Source organism: Gossypium hirsutum, chromosome D09, assembly GCF_007990345.1.
Source record: "Gossypium hirsutum isolate 1008001.06 chromosome D09, Gossypium_hirsutum_v2.1, whole genome shotgun sequence".
NCBI lineage: Eukaryota > Viridiplantae > Streptophyta > Magnoliopsida > Malvales > Malvaceae > Gossypium > Gossypium hirsutum.
In genome coordinates, this window is record NC_053445.1 from 47000619 (window position 1) to 47022908 (window position 22290).

The following is a 22290-nucleotide window of genomic DNA, read 5'->3' on the forward strand; positions in this document are numbered from 1 at the left end:
ATGCTTTAGTTTGGGGTTTTCTTTTGGATTAATATAACTTTAGTCCCTAAACTTGATAATTAGGTTCACATGAGTAATTATACTTTTTTTTTCCACTTTGGTACATCAACTTTGCAACTAGGTGCATTTTGGCTTTTGAACTTGGATTCTATCTAATTTTGATGATGCGGTATTTCGAGATTGTACCAAATCATCAAAGTCCAAAATGTCACAATCAAACTTTTACATTACTAAGTTCAAATACTAAAGTCGTCCTAATTGCCAAATTTAAGGACTAAAACTTTCTTTTTGAAAGGAGGACGAAAAATTATATTAACCCTTTTTATTATTGAAATATATAAATTTTATTAGAAGATGTTTTAATTTTAAGATTTGTATTTTTAATAATTTGGGATAAATATCAAAATTACACATGAACTTTGATTTTATGCAATTTTATACATGAAATTTTGATTTGATTCAATTCTCACAAACTATTAACACAATTACCATTATAGCATCTTTTTATGCTTATATATTACATACACAAATAATTATATGTATCTAGTATAAAAATAAAATGATGTATTTATTTCTTTAAATGTATATAATTGAATTAAAATTAAAGTTTCAAGTATACATGTGAACAACAATCAAAGTTTTATTACATATTGAATCAAAGTTTATATATAATTTTAAGATTTATCCCTAATATTTATACATTATATAAATTACTCATATTTCATAATTTATCAAAGGCACATGAATTGAATATATTATATGCTTCTAGGTATGTTACAATAATAATAAATATAACAATTGAACTAAATCTCAATCAATTTTTATATAGATAGAGTCATACACCAAATGATTTTTTTATGTTTTTATTAGTATATTATAAAAAAAAATCCAATCTAATGTCATTGCAATGTTTTCAATTTCATATACAAAATATTGGTTACAATCTCAAGAATATAAATTGGATAAAGCCGCGTTATTGTCTTCGTTTTGGTATAGAAATGTGGTAAGCGAAGTGAATACACCATACGTCACATAAATTGTTATTGTAACATTTTTTTATTCGGATTGAGTGTCATATTCGATGTCCAAAAGTATCAACGATCAACTTTAACACATTTACAATTGTGGTCATTCTTTAATTTTTAAATCTATTAGATTCTTACAAATAAATATCATTATACACAAAATCTCATCACCCATCTTCAATCATATTAAATTTTGGATTGTGATATCCATAGTATAGGGTCTGGTATCGATACTTAAGTGGTAGTATTAATATTCAAAGATTAAGTATTTATTCGTCGAGGGGGATGAGTCGTAAGCCTATTGGTTGAGGAATTCATGGTGGATACTCAACTTAGTCTTCTAAGTTCAATGTGGTCAAATGAAATCATGGATAAACTCATAGTGCACATCTTTATATATCCCTATGCGCATTATGTATGTAATACCCCGAAAATTATTACAGTAAGAAAGTAAGATAATATCATTGTTATAGTAAAATAAGGAAATAAAGTGACAAAAAGAGAAATTTTGAGTTATGACAACATTGGGAAGTATATTATGACATATTAATTCAAGAAAAGATTAAATCGCAAAGTGAGAAAAGTTTTGTTGTCCAAGAGTAAATACTCAAAATTTGAGGGATTAAAGTGTAAAGATGAAAAATTTGAAGGACCAATAGTGTAAATATTTTAAGGATGGAATGATCTAGAAACTAAGGAAAATGGATGAATTAGGACCAAATTGAAAATGTGAAAATTTTTGAGGGATTAAATCGCAATTTTACCAAATTAAGTGATGACTCAATGATGAAATTTTAAAAGATCATAAAGGGCAAAATGGTCAATTAGAAGAGAGAGAAATCTAGAAGGCAATGATGATGTTGGTGATATTTTAGATTAATTAAATAAATAAATATTAGTTTATTAATATTTTAATGAGATATTTTATTATTTTATTATTATTGTATTTAATATATAAGAAGAGAAAGATGAAGAATTATCATCATCTTTCCCACGTGAGAAGAAGAAGAAAAAGAAAGAAAGTTTTCTTTTCTTTACAATTTGGTCCTTTCACCAAATACTCACCATTTTCACTTAGAAATTAAAAGAATTTCCATATCCATCAAGAGAGAAAGATAACAAGGAGCTAGAATATCAAGTTAGATTTAAGAAATAGAAGCTGGAGGAGAGAGAAAATCAAGTTAAAGGTTGAAACTAATAGGACAAGATAAGAACATCAAGATTTCAATGTATTTTTAAGTTTGATATTATTGAAAAAGCATAGAAATGATGTTATAGTAGAGTTTTCTTATGTTCTTGATATATTAGTGAAGGGAAATAAGTGAAAGTGATGAGAAATATAATAGAGAAAGGGAATAAGAGAGTTATAAACTTAATAATCAACATCTTGCACTAAAATAGTTTTGGACAGCAGCAGTAGGTTAACTTTGAAAAATCATCATAAATTGTGGAGATCGAATTAGAGGATGAAAAAAATTATGAAATTAAATTTTATTGAGCCTAGTTTCTCATAGAAGAAACGGTGTAAGTAATGGAATTGTAAATAATGAGATATAATAAATTTTTTGAGACAATGTCAGAATGAATTCGGGTTCCCTTGTTCTGACTTTGGAAATTCATTAAAAATTGTATAAAAATAATTGTTGGTTATAATTTATATGTTTAAAATTATTAATGAGTCTATTTTCAATAGAAACAAATGGGAACGCTATCTGAATCTCGTACGAGGAGATAATTAATTTTTAGTGAAGAATGATTGAAACTGTCAGACAGCAGAACATGGATGAATTTAAAGAATAAACTGTACTTATTGGCTAAACCATAAATTCTAAAAATTTTATGGTAAGAATATATGTGACTCTAGTTTCATATAAATTTATCGGATCTTAATTCGGAGTTTCGTGGCTGAAGATATAAATAATTTAGTGACTATGACTCAAGTGGACAGTTTTGAATGAACATATAAATAAATAGTGAAATTATAGATAATGTTACATATAAGCATGTTATATACATTAAGGATGTGAAATGGAGAGGAGGAGGAAAATATATGATTATTCAACTAGCATGAGTTTTCATTAAAAAAGGTTAATTTGCATGTTTTAGGTTCAGGGACTAAATTGAATAAAAGTAAAATTTTAAGGGTAACTTTGTAAAAATGTCAAAAAGTGACCAAATTGCATGAAATGAATTGATTTATTATTTGAATTAATAAATTGAATGAAATATTAATTTAGATCAAGATTGGGTGGAAATTCGAGCAAAATAGAAAATTACCAAAATATCCCTGAATTATGGTATTTCTGCAATTTAGCCTGGTAAGTTCGTTTGAACTATATTCTGTATAATTTTAATTAAAGTGAATGTTATTTGGTGATAAATATTATATAAATATGTGTTTTATTATTCGAATTGAATTATTATTGGTAATATGTATAATTATTAGATGCATTGAAATGATTATCGGAAGCTCGATTGTGTCGGAGATATATCACATTATCCATTGGTACTATCGGTAATTTTGGATGATTTGATTCTGGTTATAATTGCATGTATAAATTAAATCGGCCAACGTTAGCTCATTAATCTTTTGATTTTGATTGATTATAAATATGAATGCTTGATGACATGAAATGTTTGTAAATTAATTTGTAAACTCCGGTAATACTTTATAACTCTATTCTGGCGATGGATAGTTTTCTTTTTTTTACAATGTACATGCATAAGAATGAGCTCATTGGTTTTAATGAGTTCATAGCCTAAAGTTTGGGTAGTCCTGCTAAGATGGACTTGATGAATTCATCGAATATATAGGATGAACTACTAGATGCTCTTAATGAGTTCATAACCCAGAGTTTGGGTGATCCTATTAAGACGAACTTGATGAACCTATCAAATTTATAGGATGAGCCACTAAATGCTCTTAATGAATTCATATCCTAGGTTTTGGGTGGTCCTAGTGAGACGGGCTTGATGAATTCACTGAATTTTTAAACTGAAAGGTTGAGCTTATTAAATGCTCTTAATGATTTTATAGCCTTGGTCCGGGTGGTCTATACTGAGATAAACTTGATGGAGTCACCTATGTAGGTGTGAATGATTAGTCACCTTTTATGAAAGACGTTAGGCCATTTTTCTAGAGCACTTACTAACATCCCGAGGTATATTGGCTAAATTGTTGATCTATCACGAAACACAATTAGACATGAGATTAGTCGTGTGTTATGAGTTTACTCTTCTTTTAACAAGTTTCAGATTCGTTCACTTGTTAAGAGAAGAATTGCTCATTTCACTATGTATTACTACCAATCAAACAAATATTAGTACTTAAGCAACTAATTTCACTCTTGCTATTTTTCCCGTCTTTTCAAAAAAAATTATTTCTTTTGTATTAGTGAGTGAATTTTGGTAATGTAAAAATATGACCGTTGGAATCTGACCGTTACAATATGGCCGTTAAATTTTTTGGACCACTTTTGGCCCTTTAAGAATCCTATAAATAGGATTCATTTTTCCTCATTTTTTACAAGCAACAAAATTAGAGCTTCTCTCATTCTTCTTGATTCTCTCATCTTTCTTCTCTCTAAAACTTTGACATATTACTAAAATTACATTAGATGAAATACATTAGATGAAAATTTTGTCTAGGAAATTGAATTTTAAGTGGGACCGTCTGTGACATTTCCAACCTTTCCTGGGAATTGAATCTAATGTGATTTTTCTGACCAAGTTTTTTCGACTAGCTTTAAAGCATTACTTTTATCTTATTTCCCGATTCCTCAGAGAAGAATAGTACCAATTGTGTTCTATATTCCTCATTTGAGTGTACGAATTTGGAAACACTATGTTAAACTTGGCGGCGACGTCTATTTCCAATTACATTGATCAGGACAAAATTGCTTTTAAGGCAGTAGTTCTCCATGGTGTAGTATTTATTTATTTATTTATCCCTTATTATTTGTACTTGTCAGTGCTAACGTTTTTGTTTTGTAGTAGTAATTTTCCAACATGTTGAGATTTTATTTGTTCAAAGTGTCACATAGATATTTTTAACAACATTACATTTACGGGTCATAACATGTGATAGAATAAAAATTTAAGGACTAATTATAACAAAAAAAAAAGTTATAGCCAATCTGAGAATTAAGGTATAGTTGAAGGGAAACTTTACTATTAAAGTCTTTTACAAAAAAGAACTTTAAAATTATTTTCAAAATATAATTTTAAATCTATGAGTGAAAACTAGGGAAAATAATTTAGGATTAGAAACACAATAGGTGTGATAAAGGTTATAGTACCTCGTGCCAAAAATTGGTATATTGATAATTATGTGTTTCTTTCTTTTATAAAATGAAGTATTTTAAGATATAGTATTTAATTTCCTTAAAAATAGTATTTAATTACAATTATTGAAATATTTAATAGGGAAAATTTAATAATTTGAGTGAATCAATTTTCTTTAAAAAAAAGAGAGAAAAACACTTTTTTTTCTCAAATCAATTAAATATGAGAATTTTTACATTTCAATAAAAAAATTCGCTCCAGTATATATATATATATATATATATATATATATATATGACATTTTAATTTTAAGGTTTAATGTTCATCTTGGCCCTCGAACTATATACTTTTTTTTTCACTTTCGTACTTAAATTTTTTTGTGTTAGTTTGGTACTTAAACTATCACCAGTTACCCAAATTATCCCACGGCAATTAAAAAAATCAAAATTGTCATGTGGCGCTATTAGAATGTGTCATGTTGGCTTTTTTACTTTTTTTTACTATTATGTATATTATATTGATTAAAATGTAAAAAAATTATACCCAATATATATATAAATAATTCAAAAAAATTTATAAAAAAATATTTAAAATTTAAAAATTTAGAATAATATATAAAATTGAAAAAAATATTTAAATTTTAGAAAATTGTAAAAAAAAACTTTAAATTTTCAAAAACATGTATTCTAGAAATTTATAACAACTTTTTTTTTCAAAAATTCTAAATTCTAAAAATTTTAAAAAAAATAAATCAGAATTTCAAAAAGAGAAACATGTTCAACTAAAAAATATATAAATCCTAGAAATTGAAAAAGTTTAACATTAAAAAAATCAAAATATATAGATTTTTTAAATAAATTTAGTAATTTTTTAAAGAATTACAAAAAGTATATATATTTAAATTGATATTTATGAACATATTTAAAATTCAAATTCAATGGATGATTAACGGTAGTCAATATCGGTCAACAAGTAAAAATCAAAGGTATTTTTTAAATAGTTAATTTTAAATTTTTTTCTTCTATTTTTGAATTTAATTTTAATGCTTTTAATTTTAGTAAGTCAAGTTTCCATTTGATACATATGTTAAACTTTTTTAACGTTGTTACAAAAAAAATAGATTGAACCAAATAATAGAATGATTGTAACATTCCTAACCCACATCCGTCGCCGGAATAAGGTTTCAGAGCATTACCGAAGCTTATTGATCAAACAGACTTAAATTACGAATATTTCTTATCTATAATCATATCAAAAATAAATTAAACTCATACATATAGTCCCTTAATTGAGCCATCGAGGCTCAAAATACACGTTAGAAATAAATCGAGACTAATTTGGAAACTTAGAGAATTTTTCGAAAATATTAAAAATTTTCAAAGCTGTAGGGTTCACACGCCCGTGTAGTCAGGCCGTGTGTCTCAAACGGTCCAGTCACATGCCTGTGTAGTCAGGTCGTGTGGACTCAAAATGTACCTTTAACAACAAATTTACCATTCCCTACAAGCTTGAACACTAAGCAACTCAAAAATCATTCGTTTAACCAATTCAAAACACAATCAAACACATCCAAAATATGTCAAAACAATCATCCTAGGTGCGTAACCAATGTACCCTCATAGGTACCACAATTATATCATCAAAACATGTCAATAAAACATCATTCAAATCCAATTTGTAAACATTCCAAATTCAATCTATTTTACCTATTTCATGTTCATTTAAACATTAATTTAAACTTGCCATAATATGACATCAAAGATAAACACATATTTATATGTATATAACCATCCAATATTAACTTATAATCTTATTTACAATCAATCCACAAAATGATTAATATTTAGGCACTCTAGGTACATGCCGACATAAAAGGAAAAATATCACCACGTTTGAGTTCGGGATCATTGTTGGATGCTGAATCGACGATCAAAATTTAGTACTTAACCTGCGCAAGGAAAACAAAACCGAACGCTGAGTAAAACTCAGTGGTGTTTCTATAATTCGAATATTTAAAGACAATATAATATAATATGCACATTTTAATTATAAGCACAATTGAATATTAAAAACCACATTTATTCATACAATGACATTTGTCATTCAATATTCAATTCATAAATACATCATTCATACTATACTCAATTCTCATCATTTGTTATATAATAGCTTTTCACAATATGATACACATATCATTTAAACAACAATATTGTTCATTCCAAATCCAATTCATGAATACACAATTCATGTGTCTCAATCCATATTTCAATTCATTGTCCCATTTTCATTTCACATACAATATCATTTAATATCAATCATAATGCCATTTCATTTAATTACCCCTATTAACACGACTCAGACTCGGACGGATACACGGATCCAGCCAAAACACACCAGTTTGGCAACCAATGCCTCATCGGATAATTAAAAGTAATAAATTGACACCCAGTGTCTCATCGGCTAAATCGAAGTAAATTGGCACCTAGTGCCTCATCGAATTAATCCGAAGTAGTAAATTGACACTTAGTGTCTCATCGACTCAAAGTCGAAAAAATCCCTGAAATCTTTCAATCCTATGGCATGCCATCTATATCCGACTCAGCCCGATACAATTAATAGGGTTTAATTTCATAATTCAAAAACAATCAATATCCAATATCAATTTTTCATATAATCACATATACATATGAATTTAATTCAATATCAAATGCCAAATACTCACCTCAACCACTTACCATAAGCATTAAATCAAAATACAACAATTAATAATTAGATTCAGATTATAGAAATACAAACTAAAAATTTCGAGTTATTCCCCGTCGACTTTATCTTTTCCCTTTTTAGTCGAGGATTCTGGTACAACGTTAGCTACGAAATTAAAACAATTAAAATTCATCAATACAACACAATTCAATCTCATATTTAACATTTAAATTTTTACTCAATATTTGTCTAAATTTCAATTTAGTCCCTAAATCGGGACTAACTTTATTTCTTCACAATTAATCTTATATTTTCATACAAATTCTACTTTAAACTAAATTTAACTCCCTAATCTCACTTAAATTCCTAAATTTTGGATTTTTCACAATTTAGTCCCTATTACTCAAAATTTACAATTTATTCTACAATTCAATCCTTTTTTTCATTTCTAACTTAAAAATATATCAATTTAATCCCTAATACAAAAATTATTCAACATAAACATCACTTAAAAACTTAATAATTTCTAAAATTTTAACATGGGTCGGGTAGTATTTAACACCAAGATTCCAAAAATATAAAAATTACAAAAAAAGGAACTAAATTAACTAACCAATTGAACTTTAAACCTTAAAAGTCCCTAAGCCCTTGCATTTCTTCTTTCTTTATTTTCTTTCTTTCCTTTCTGTTTCGTTTTGTATCTTTCTTTCTCTTTTTATTTCATTTACTTATTATATTTACTTTATTATTATATTCTATATATTTACTTAATTCTTAAAGTTTTATATTATAATATATATATTAACTTAAATTTTATAATAATATTAAACTTTATGCCGCCTCATTTAAAGTCAATGGCAAAATTGCTTCTTTAGTCCTTTTAATTATTCTTTAATCTATAATTTAACTTTCACCCTTTATGCAATTTAGTTCTTATACCTAATTACTCTTAATTCATGCAAATTCACTTAACCAAAACCTAATTAACTACACAACTAGCTTCATAGACATTTTTAATAAATATTTACAAGTCCAATTTACGGTAACGGAGTCTCAGAAATGCACTTTTCGACCCCCATGACTATCGGATTGTTACAATGATAATTCAAGTGTTAAATTAAGATGAAAAATAAATAAATACTAAAATGAAAAAATAAATATAATTCCGGAGTCAAATTAAGCATTAAGCCTATTCATAAATCAAAGAAGGAATTGTAAATTTTATTAATTTGAAAAAAATTACATTGTTGTTAAAAAATTATTTAAAAGTAATGTATGTATTTGAAAGACAGCATATGGCATAAGAATTGTATGCACTAAATGACTCACTCCCATATATTGAGCAACTTGGAATGAAGGTGTCTACATAACTAATTTTATTTCTATTTTATTTTCTTGTATCTAAATAACAATATGTAATAAATAATAATTTCTATAGATTAAAACTAGATTATAGTTTATTATTTTAGGATTTTGAAGTTTTTCTCTAGACTTATTTTTGATTTAAATTAATTTTTATAAATTTTATAAAGAAATTAAAAAGACAAAAGCATCCCTATTGTTAAAAAAATAAAGAGAGATGGAGAGAATAAAGAATAAAGAAAATATGAAAGCAATAGAGAATGTACTTTGTTGATCAAAAGGGATAATTACAATGCTTCATTAGAGTCTCTATTTATAGGCATAAGAAGTATAAAAAAAGTAGAGATCTAATTCTCATAACTATTAGAATTTTATTAGAATTTAAAGTACATTAAAGCTTTATCTTGATCATGATGGACATCCACTTAATAAGATATTCATAACACTTCCCATTGGATGTCCATTGGTAGATAAGGTGTCTCATAAAACCTTAATAGGACAAACCCTGTGGGATAAAAACCTAATAAAGGAAAAAAATGTACACAATCTATAATACGCATAATATGCTGCCTCATTAATAACCTTACTAGGAAAACCTAATGGGACAAAACCTCGATTAAGGGAAAAAGAGTGCAATGCGTATTTACTCCTCATGAAAACATCACATATTTTCTCATATACGTATTTGATAAGCATTTATATTACCATTATTTTAAAAGTCATTAGTGAGAGAAATTTTGGGGAAATATATTTTGATCTCTTCAGGAGATTCAATTCATATAAATGAACATTTTCTCGAGAATTTCAATATGCTTCTAGCATCCTAAATCTTTCAAGGATTTTAATATAAACTTTACTATATAGTGATTTATAAAGGTTGTAACAACAACCATTAGATGCAAGTTAAATCTTTTATGAATTGTCAATTTAATAATATATCTAAAGGTTATTGCATCCATCACAAAAGAATATTATATTTTTTCATAATCAATTCCAGTACTTAGCGAAAAAATTCATATTTTTATTCCGCTTTTGCAAAACTACTTCATTTGCACCCTCACTGGCTTTATACCTTTAGATATTTTGACTACTGGTCCAAAAACTCCATGAATTTAATTGTACTTGAGTTGCGTCTTTCTATTTTGATCAATTTATTTCATATCTATATTTCTCAATAGATTTATTCAAGATCTTCCTTTTATTTCATTATTTCAATAATAATATTGCATGCAAAATCATTGTCGACCACTTTAATTATTCGGTTCCACATTTTATCGAATTGATATAACTTATCGAGATATCTTATTTTCATTATTTTAAAATTTAGTTTCAGGTAGCTGGATCTTCTGGAGTTTTACTTATTAGTTATGTCTTGGGTCTCTTCTGGAGCAGCCACCTCTACTATATGACCATTTAGAAGAATTTTCATCTTTAGAACCGATCAATCTATTATTTATTCTAACTGATTGTCCTACTGGAACTTTGATTCAAATTAAAATATTAGATGGTATATAACACTTGGTTATTCTCATTAAGTTTGTAAATACATCTAACAGTTAACTTGTGATGCGTTATCCATATTAAACTTCTGGTTCAAATTATTCTCCCTCTAGCTCATTACAAGTTATTATTTCTCTCCCCTAATGTCGGGAAAACTATTGAATCTCCAATACATTCAAAACATCTAATAATACAAAGAAACTTGTAATTAATATTTATTCCCAACTTTCTTTGAGGATTCACTTATCTTTATGCGTTGTGGTAGAGTAATTGGAACATATACACACATACACAAATTCAAAGATGAGAAATATTTAGCTCTTGATCAAAAACCAATTGTAATGAGAAGTATTTATAACTTATTGGCTTGATGTGTACAACACGTAAATCAACATAATCTCATGTTGAAATAGAAAGTTTAGTTCTCATAAGTAATGATTTAGATATTAATCAAAAGTGTTCAATCAATAATTTCTCTAAACCATTATGCGCATAAATAACAAATTTTTACAAAAGTTTTTCAAACTCAATCAATAAAAGATTGAGATGTAAACTTACCAGTATTAGCAAGATGAATTGTCTTAATTGCATGATCTAAAATTTATTATTTAAACAAGCAATCTTGCAAATGACAGGTTGCAAGTTGATGTGATTATTTTGTAGATGCATCTACCAAAATCATATAAAACCATCCACATGGTGGATGAATGGACCCATATTCGTTTAAAAAATGCAAGACATTAAATCTTAACTTTAGCTAGTGAGCTTCTAATAATTAATTTTCATTGAGAACAAGCAACATATGAGAATTCTTTTAAATTAAAGAATCTTCTGGTTCTTTAATGAATGTCAATATGAATTATTAATTAATTTTCGCATTATATATGATCCAGGATGATCTAACTGGTCACGCCAAGTAGTAAATGCATTTGTATCAGTAAACTTCTAGTTTACTTTAATATGTGTTTCAATTGTACTAAATTGTAACAAATTAATAATTTTACTATCATTCATTTTACTTTGTATCCACATATAAGTAATATTGTGACATTTACTACTGGAAATGTCTAAATCAATGTGAAGTCTATAATGCCACTAAGTCAATAAATATAATTTCCAAATAATTAAATACAGTATTCATTTCAGGAAATATGTCAAAATCTTCAAATACCCAAAAATATATTAAAAGCAAACTTTGAGAGTTCTCATTAGTAATATTTTTCTACGTAATTTTAATTGAGAACTTATTCTGAATACTATAGAATTATACTCAGTTTTTAAAAAAACTTGCAACTTCAGGTGCATCCAACCATAACGAGCTTTAGATAGAATTATCATATTCTATTACTCATAAGTAGATCTTTCACGATCAAATATTTTGCTTTCAACCCCTTTAATAGGGATGATGACAAAAGAATATCACAAAAATTATAAAATTAATAAAAATTAATAACCCAATCCCCTTTTTTATTCATATGAAATATAATATTTTCCTCATTTACAATCTCAATATAAGATCCATTATGAATATATTTTAAAACTAATGGATTAACCATCACAAGTTATTAATATATTAGCTCTTCTGGAGCTTTCGACTAATTTTGTACTACCAAATATTGGAATAATATTGATTTGTTTCAGTACCAAATAAGATAAATATTTTCTATCTATAATGATAAAATTCATTACTACATTTTCATATCATTCCTCAATGAATATTAACAGAAACAAAATATTTGGGCATACGCCACATATGTGACCAATAATATTTCATATCACATTGATAAAACATAAGTTATCTTTACCCTTTGAAGAGTTATCTTGAGAACTCTCAATGTTCTCTTATTTATTACTATGTTCCCACTTTTAGTGGTTCATAGTTATATCTTTTATTTTCTTTATGTTTGCATCCACTTTGGGAATGCAATAGATTTACTATGACGAACTTAAAAACGTCTCAATAGATTCTTTATTTCATAATCACCATCGCAAACATGCGTAGATTTTAAATCAGAATCTATCTGTTCATGTTGTCATTCTTAGTCTTCAATTATAATAAACATGATATAATAAATAAAGTATAGTAAAATATACCTGAAGATATTTAACATCATCGTCATCACCATGATCCATTATGAGATTGAATCTTTCAACATCTTGAAGATGAAGTTGTAAGGGTGAAAGTTTAAGATGAAAGAGGAATTGGATTTGGGGGACGACTTCGAAAGATTTTAAAAGAAAAAAAATTGAGAATCATCGTGCTGATAACATTGTTGATCAAAAGGGATGACTACAATGCTTCATCAGAGTCTTCATTTATAGGCATAAGAAGTATAAAAGAAGTAGAGATCTAATTCTAATAACTATTAGAATTTTATTAGAATTTAAAGTACATTAAAACTTTATCTTGATCATGATGGACATCCACTTAATAAGATATTCATAACACCTATAATGATATTTGCTACTTTTTAAAAGAATAATTTTAAGTATTTTTCCAATTAGTGCTTGATTAATTTATGTCACCAACTTAGTTAAAGACATAATAACAAGAATAATGTCACACCCATGATATGGGAGGAAGGAAAAATTTTATGTAAAAAAATATATAATAGAAAAAAGGTATTTGGATCATAGGTGGAGAGATAAAGAACTTATATATGAAATTTTCTTAATCTCAATCCCGATTCTTGAATATGTGATAAGCCATAAAAGTAACATGTTTTTAATCTCATTCTTGATGCGTTTTTGGATGATTTATCATGTAAATTAGTGAATTTGATGCTTTTAATCCTTTAAATCCATGTTTTATACTTAGGTGAGCATAGGGAAGTGAAAGGAGCGAAAAACGGGCCAAAATTGGACAAAAATAGTTGTTTTCAAGATCCACATGGCCTGGGCATTTTCACACGGGTTGGGCACACGCCTGTGTGAACCACACGGGTTGGCCACACACCCATGTGTCAGCCCGTGTCAATTTCACACCTTGCTTCTCTTTTACGCAGAAAAACTCAATTTTTAGAGTTTCTGAGCATTCTAAAGTTTATAAATACATATTAGAAGAGAACCTAAGGGGATACACAGAGAAGAACGAAGAAAAGACTCGAAGAAAGCCACCGGATTCAACTCAGAAGCGGATTTCCTTTAAGATTGAAGATCTTCATTCAATTTCCTTAGAAGTTTTATTGGGTTTCTTTATATCTTGTTGTTATCCTAACTTTGAGATGATTTTATTCCAAATTATGAACTAAATTCCCTAGATATCTAGGGAAGATGAAACCTATGATGGATCTTATTATTTGATTTCTGAATTACATGATAAATATTTGATTCTTGTTCTCAATTATGTATGTTTATTTCTTATTTTAATATTTTTGAGATATTGATTCAAGTTTAATGTGTTTATTTCAGTGGAGCAAAAATCCCTGTTTCAGAGTAGATCTAGCATAATTGAGTGGAGTTGCATCCAATCTTAGAAATAGGACGACATAAATCTACCGGATTAGAGTCAAATCTAATAGGAAAATCTATAGATCGAATTAATGCGACAATAGGAGTTTTAATTAGAAAGAGATTTCAATTAATCAACCTAGAGTCAGTTGTTCTTACTCTCGAAAGAGATATTAACATAATTTAGGGATTTCTACGGATTAAGGCGCAAGTGAATAAATTGTTTAATTCAGATTCAAATTAATAAGTGAAGTCTAGGTGGATTCTTTCCCGGGTATTGTCTATCTCATTGGTTATTTTCGTTTATTTTTCCCAATTCACTCTCTGTCGCGTTCTTAGTTAATTTAGATTAGTAAATTTAGATTAAAACAATTCCTTCAATTTATCGGCTAAATAATAGAAAAATAGTAATTACTAGTACTTTTAGTCCTCATGGATACGATACTTTTAGTCCTCGTGGATACGATACTTTTAGTCCTCGTGGATATGTTATTCCCTTCTCACCATAGTTATACTATTGTTTGATAGGTGCGCTTGCCTTTGTCGTAATTATAGTTAGTTTAATGACCATCAATATGTAATTTATGTTAAGTAGTGGTTTTTTGTTCATTCATTTAAATGTTTTACGTAAAAATATTAGAAGATAAAAATAGTAAAAAAATCATTATAAATTATAATAATATTTAGGTTAAAATAGGCTCCAAGTCTCTATATGTTTCACACATTTGGAATTTAGTCCTACTATTTTTTAGATTTTAAGATTTGAGTCTAATTATTAACACTACTAAAAATTTTTTTTTTAAATTTATGGGCATGATATTTTGAAATAAAAAAACTTAGATACATACAAATTATCATATAGTGACGGCTCAGAAACTGTCACTAAAAACAATATTTCCGTCAACATAGGTCTAAAAACCCTTAGACGGTCAAAAAGGTTATTTCGTTATGTAATGTAATATAAACTTTTATCATTTTTAAATCTAAAAAGTAGAAAGATTAAAATTTTTAAAATAAAAGTAGGACTAAATTTAAATGTACGAAGACTGTGCTAATAATTGGGGCATATTCCAACCTAATATTTATTATTTTCTTGAAAATAATTTTTGACTTAATACTTAATTAACTCATTAATTATATCAACGGTCAAAGATAACTAAATTGAAAATAGATACAAAACTCGAAATCTAAATTCAACTAAAAAACTAAATTAATGAACTTGTACTTCAATTTTGAATTCCGAATTTCATTCTGTGTCTATAATCACTACAAACATCTCTAATCGCAATAATCGTGAGTGAAATGGTATTTGAAATTCATGTCCTTATGGTATTTTTATGGATAAAAAAAATCAGGCGTTTGTGGATAGTTTTGAAGATAAATATTACTACAAGCAGCTTGAGGGCTGAACAAAACCAGAAGCGGTTCCATCAGCATTACTACAGGATGCTTCAGCTGCTTTGTTTCTGTAAGTGAGCTTCACGTCCTCCAGCTTTATATTACTGCAAGGATATTCTGAGCTACAATCAAACTTCACTGCTACTTCTGTCGCTGATGTTCCATGGATGTCTTGGTATGTCACATCGCTAATTTTTACTCCCGAAACCTGTGTTAATTCATTTCCTAATTTAATTAATCAATCCCAGCCGTTATAAATTTAATTAATTTATGTTAATATGTACCTGACCAGGGCAGTTCTTTTCATCTGGGCAGTACTGTTGATCAATGACGATGGGGTTTTGGACATCGGTCATGACTGCATGCTGAAAAAGTATGTTCCTAGCAAAACCAGAGCTTTGTCTCCCCCATGACTTTATTCTCACCCCATTTTCAGTGCCAGTAAATGCAACTGTTTTAACAGTCACATTCTGCACACCAGCTTCTTCAACTTCCTTCCCAAGACTCCCAATGCTGATCCCATGGCCAGGTCCACATGCCACCTTCTCAATCCATAAATTGTTGGTGCCGGGCCCAACCGAGACACAATCATCGCCTGTTCCGATTCTGGTGTTCAGAATGGTGACGCCGCTCGATGATTGCACATGAATGCCATCGGTGTTTGGGCTATTCCCAGAGGCTGACACTCTTACACCTTCCACTTTTACGTTGTTACAACCATTGATGACAATATGATACATTTGGCTGTTTAGCGATGTTAATCCTCTTATTACAATGTTCCGCGAATTGCTGAAGCCTAAGGACTGCAAAGCCAAATAATCAAATTTTAAAAAAGCAGAAATGGAGTCAAATTGAAGGATATATATATATATACAATGCATGTATGTGTGCAAGGAATTGTAGTCAAACTCACCGTTGCCCCGCTGGGACAGCCTTTGCCTGACCTCTTGCAAGTCCATAAGCCAGTGCCCTGACCATCAATTATCCCACCGTAAATCGAAACACCGTTTACATGCTCAAAGAGAAGCCAGTTTCCGGTACTTCCAATAACCTTATAATCCGATGGAGCAACAAGCGTGCCATCGATACGAAAAACAATACCATTGTTCTTGCACTGTCCACGAAAAACAACATTGCGCACCAAAAACCTCCCAGGCGGGACGTAAATAGTTGCGGGATTGATGGAGCCACAGGCCAAAGTCCATGCAGCAACCAAGGCTTGGGTTGAGTCAAAATTGTCATCGGGTTTGGCTCCATAGTTAAGAACGTTATAAGTCAATGGATCAGCTACCCCAGATGAAGGGAAGAAAAGTAGAACAAATGCAAGAAAAACAATAGATTTGGCTGCCTGTTCCATTTTTTTTCTTTTGTCCTTCTGGGTGATATAAAAATGTAGTGGTTTCTATAAGAGAGGAGGGAGTTGGGGGGATGAGAAGATACGAGAACTGAAAGGGGTATTTATAAAAGACTGATTGAGTCTAACTGGAAACGCAATGGGTTGTAATTAACTACAAAGTGAATAAAGCAACTTGGTCACGCCGAAATTGTTGATCTATTTGCCGATTACGTGGGGATTGGTCTTTTGATATGTCCATGCATGCATGGCATGCAGCCGCTATTTGCTTGATTCGTATCCTAAGATATCACGATAACAATGTAAATCTATAACACATTTATCAAGTAAAATTAGCATCAATTCAGCGCTTGGTTGTCATTTTGTTGACACGTTGCGATTCTTTGTAGGACAAGAAAGGTGATAATGTGTAAGTAATCACTTGATCTATGTTTACACAATATTAGTTATGCACATGGCGAGTTCTATACCGTCGGATTTTCTAAAACGAATAATACTAGAAAAAGATATTCTTGATAAACTGATATCAAAGTCTTCGAAGTATTAAAACATTCTATCCGATATATATATATGTTAATGTACCGATCAGCAGTATGGTTGGAAGAGATACGAGCGAGGAAAAGGAAGCAGAAAATAAGGAAAGGAAAACATTAACAAAAAAAGAATAAAGAAATGAAGGAAGAGGGCATGCAAGCAGTGCTCCAAAGGAGGTATATGAGATGGACGTTGCTTAAGATTAGAGATTTCCAGATTTCCAGGGATAGTTAGTTTCTTAGTAGTTAAATATTTAATACAATAAAACAAAATGAATATATAATTTAAGAAAACAAGGAGAAGTGTTTTCATGCAGTTAACGTGAGCAACTGGCAAAAAGCATGTGCGAGCATGGAACAAGGGCGTCACCCCCATTGGCTTTGGGCATTAACATTAGGATTGGGTTTGGCTGGGATCCTCCCCCGGCTACCAAATTTCATGTTTTCAGCTGTTCTGTTATCATGTTGTGACTTTTGCGCAACGCTTGCCTTAGCTTTAAGCTTAAGAATATGAAGGAACAACAACAACGATGCCTCGTCTCAATCTCATAATTGAACTTTATCCTCATACTCATACATATTCTTTCATCATCAATTTCTTATTTATAAAAGATTCCAAGCATCCCATGATATGTATTATCCATGTTTACTGCAATAGTGATGTATAAAATTCTATGTGCTGATTTTATAAATATATATATTTGATAAGAAAAAAGAAAGGTTGATGGGAAAAAAGAGGGGCAAAATACCAAAAAAATCCACTTTTTTTTTAATTTATCGAAATGGGCCCGGTATTTTATTATTTACTGGAATGGGCCCTTTTCCCCTAAATCGCGTCCACATCAACGTGAAGTCAGGGGACGTGTCAGCAAAGCGCGCTGAAGTGGACGCGATTTGCTGCCACGTAGCGCGCCCCTGGGGACGCGATTTTCCCTCGCGTGAACAGTGCAATAGTCATTTTTTTTACCGTTGCCCCCCCAACGGGTCAAAAAAAATCTATAAATACCCCCACCCTTTATTTTTTTTCACAAACTAATCCTCTCTCAAATTTCCTCTCAATTTACTCTCAATTTACTCTCAAATTCCTTCCAAATTTCTCTCAAATTCATATTTAATCTCAATTTGCTCTCAATTTCCTCTTAAATCCCTATTTTTAAATAATTTTAAAAAATTATTTTTTTAAATTTTTTTAAATCGTAAAAATTTGTACGATTTCAGCAATGGCCGGAGAATTGACTCGTCTTGATAAGCAGCACATATCCGTCGAACAAATGAAAGGGAAAATACCAAAAAAAGTCACTTTTTTTTTTAAATTTACCAAAATGGGCCCAATATTTTATTATTTATCGGAATGGACCCTTTTTCCCCTAAATCGTGTCCACGTCAGCGCGAAGTCAGGGAACGTGTCAACAAATCGCATCCACATCAGCGCGCTTTGCTGACGTGGGCACAAATAGCGCTAACGTGGACGCTATTTGTTTCCACCTCAGCAAAGCGCGCTAACATGGACGCGATTTGCTGACACGTCCCCTGACTTTGCGCTGACGTGAACGCGATTTAGGAAAAAAGAGCCCATTCCGGTAAATAATAAAATACCTGGCCCATTTCGGTAAATTTAAAAAAAAATGACTTTTTTGGTATTTTACCAAAAAAAAAAAAGATGATATATATATTGAGAATTTTGACTAAGTCAAATTGCACTCAACCAATCAAAATTTGTCTCTTTCCCAATTTGTTCCCAGCACCACTCGACCCTCCCAAGTCCCCCACCCCACGACCACCTCGCCACCATCCTCCATCGACCCACCCGAATCAACAGCCCTGATCTGCACCTCCGACCACCATCGACACTCAAAAGTCCAAAATCTATTTTTATTTTATTTTATATTTTTCCCGTTTTATTTTCAATTTTCCCTTATTTTTGTTTTCAGCATCCTTGTTTCATTTTCATTTTCTTTCATTTTTTTCATCTTAATTAAATAGTTAATTTCGTTTTCCTTTGTAGGTTGAGGTTAAACAATGGATTCAGTGCCCACAGGGATGATAAATATGGTCGCTTTCACGAAAACCTTCCTACCTGCTTCGTCCCTAAAGTATAAATTGTATTTTTCACATTCTTGCATATGCTATTTTCATTCGGGAAAATTCAAGATTCACTTTGTCAACTATTTGAATCATGTAAACATTAGAAAATTTCTGATTCTGTAATTTGATTTTGATAAGAAAACAATTAAATTCGCCTAATTAATTGAGATGATATTGTGTGCAAAATTGAATCTTCCATTATACTTTATTTTTGCTAACTTGATTTAGACACCTTATTTGCATGATTTTTATTGCCGTAAATAAATTTTGTTTTATTTTGTTGAGAAAAAAAATTGAAAAAAAAATATCGATAAACATTCCTTTAATTGTTTAAATTATGAGTAAAGTCTTTGAATTGTGATCAATTGAGTAACCGAGGTCAAGTGCTTGGGTTGTAATCTGTCTTTACGTTAAAAGATTGAGTAACGTTTCTAAGCAATTCACTTACTCTGATAGTCTTAACAATTATGATTAAAGCTAGTAGTCATTTAGAGATGTGACAAGTTGAGTAATCGAGGTAGGGTGCTTGGGTTGTCATCCTTCTTCGCGTAAAAAGATTTAGTGACACTCTAGATAAGCTTTTTAATTAGGGGGGAAAAAGAGAGAAATGAACACAAGAAATGGGACAAATGGTTATTTATGGTTGCAAATTTTTATTTAATTTTGGTATATTGACAAGTTAGCATGAAATGATATTATGGAGCCTCATTGTGAGAATATTTGATAATTATGTGTTTAATTGAATTGTGAATCGATGTGTTAACTTGAGAAAGATAGTTTGGGATCGATATTTTACTAATTTTTATTTGCTTGATTGGATTCGGGATTGTGGTGATTAAATTGACTTGAATTATCATAGTATGTTTGGATTGATAAATGCAAGAAATACTTGAGTACTTAAGCATTGACTAAGTGAGGGAGGGGAATTTGATAATGCGGTTAATTGAAATATCATTATTATTTATTTTAATTAATTTTGGATATGAATTTGACTTAAATTGACACTTAATTGATCATTTCTTATGTAAGCACAATTATTGTCTAATATGTCGGGAAACAAGCAAATATTTAGAATGCACAAAAGATTTGACACGAAAACTCGAATTGGCGCGTAAGAGAAAGATCTTAGAATTTTTTATTATTATTTCTATTAAGACTTCTCGTCATTTTTAAGTTTATCTCTTTTTATTTTAGGATTTTATTAAATTAGCTTATTATTATTGGGGCTAATATTTGATACACTACCCGTGTATTTTTTTTTCAAAAGCAATTTAAAAAATTTAACATGCGTCTCTTTTTTTAAAATATTTATTTTTAAAATATTTTACTATATGCCTATAAAAAAACTTGTCAGCCTCTTTCTACTTGTAAAATCTAATAACTCTAATGGCACATTATTATATCCATTAATTAATAGAGGGGGAGGCGAACAGCTAACTATAGGAATGAGTAAAATCCAATTCGAGTAGAAAAATTTTATAAAAACTTCAAGTTTTGAATTAAATAGTTTAAGTTATTCGGATCAACTCGAATAAAAAATCAATTTTGTTGGTTTAACTCAAATATGAATTACATATTTGAGTTATCCAAAAATCCGAATAGGAAAAAAAGTAAAACTACATCGATTTGATAAATGTTTACCCATTAAGTTAACAATTATATTATTTATGTAGTTAAATAATCTGGTACTTCGTCTACTAGTTAAATAATTGGTCCATGTAAACACAACATTGAGTATAAATAATAAGATTCATTAACTCGACTCGATTTGACTTGATTCGATTTGATTCGAAAAAATTTCAGAGTTTGGTTGCTAAAATAAAATTCGTCAACTCGACTAACTCGAAATTTTTTACTCAATTCAATTTGACTCGATCGAATGCTCACCCTATAGCCACCCAAAAAATTGTTAGGTTTTATTTTATTATTATAATAATATAGAGAGAGAGAAAAAAAATTACATGAGTTGAAAAAGGGGAGGCGAAACCTACACCCACCAAAACTTGTTTTCTTTTTTATTTTATTTAATAATTTTTATTTTAAATAGATGGTTTTGATCTAGTTTTAGGCCGATAATTGATCTGGTGTTTGAACTTTGAGGCTTTGAATTTGCACTTAATATTTTTCACATTGGTATTCATTAATTCTCCGATTTAGGAGATAGACTCAATCGTCTCACAACTTTTAACATCAAATCAAGAAAGGGTACTCGGTTCAGTGTTAGACGGCATACCATTCGTGAATTGGTACGATTCATAATTGTCGTATTTGGTTCAATGAATAACAAATTGATTTGAATAATTGAGTGAGTGGTTGGATCCATCAAGGGAGTTAATGATCAAGTTTATACAACTCGCATAATTGAAGTCGCTAATTTGAGCTAGGTTATTTTAGTTTGTAAGGTAGCTGAGGAATTAGATCGAGGAAGTTACTTTCAAGGTTATTTGCTTGGAGAGGGTTAGTTGTTAGGTTGTTCCCGTAATTAATTTACTACTAAAGAAGAATTAGAAAGTTTGAGGTTGTTCATCGATCTTTATAATCGACTTATTGAGCGAAGAAAAAAAATCTATTATCTAGGATCAGTTCCCACAGTTAG

General features: G+C 29.5%; 1 protein-coding gene and 1 long non-coding RNA gene across 2 annotated transcripts; one reads left to right on the top strand and one right to left on the bottom strand.

Moving 5' to 3' along the window:
* Positions 1-15549: 15549 nt before the first annotated feature.
* Positions 15550-17157, bottom strand: LOC107890919 (polygalacturonase). Its single transcript, XM_016815527.2, has 3 exons — positions 16636-17157; positions 16007-16525; positions 15550-15930 (listed from the first exon to the last, which is right to left on the bottom strand). The coding sequence occupies exons 1-3, from the start codon at positions 17077-17079 to the stop codon at positions 15712-15714; spliced, it is 1182 nt and encodes a 393-aa protein (XP_016671016.2). The 5' UTR covers positions 17080-17157; the 3' UTR covers positions 15550-15711.
* Positions 17158-19254: 2097 nt separating this feature from the next.
* On the top strand, positions 19255-19866 carry LOC121220955 (uncharacterized). Its single transcript, XR_005918232.1, has 2 exons — positions 19255-19466; positions 19615-19866. It is a non-coding gene; the product is annotated as an uncharacterized lncRNA (long non-coding RNA).
* Positions 19867-22290: the final 2424 nt, after the last annotated feature.

Coding starts and splice junctions, on each gene's coding strand:
- LOC107890919 (XM_016815527.2), bottom strand. CDS start 17,079: ATGGAACAGGCAGCCAAATCTATTGTTTTTCTTGCATTTGTTCTACTT. Junction 16,526..16,635: donor GCTGTCCCAGCGGGGCAACG/GTGAGTTTGACT, acceptor TTGGCTTTGCAG/TCCTTAGGCTTCAGCAATTC. Junction 15,931..16,006: donor AAAAGAACTGCCCTGGTCAG/GTACATATTAAC, acceptor GAATTAACACAG/GTTTCGGGAGTAAAAATTAG.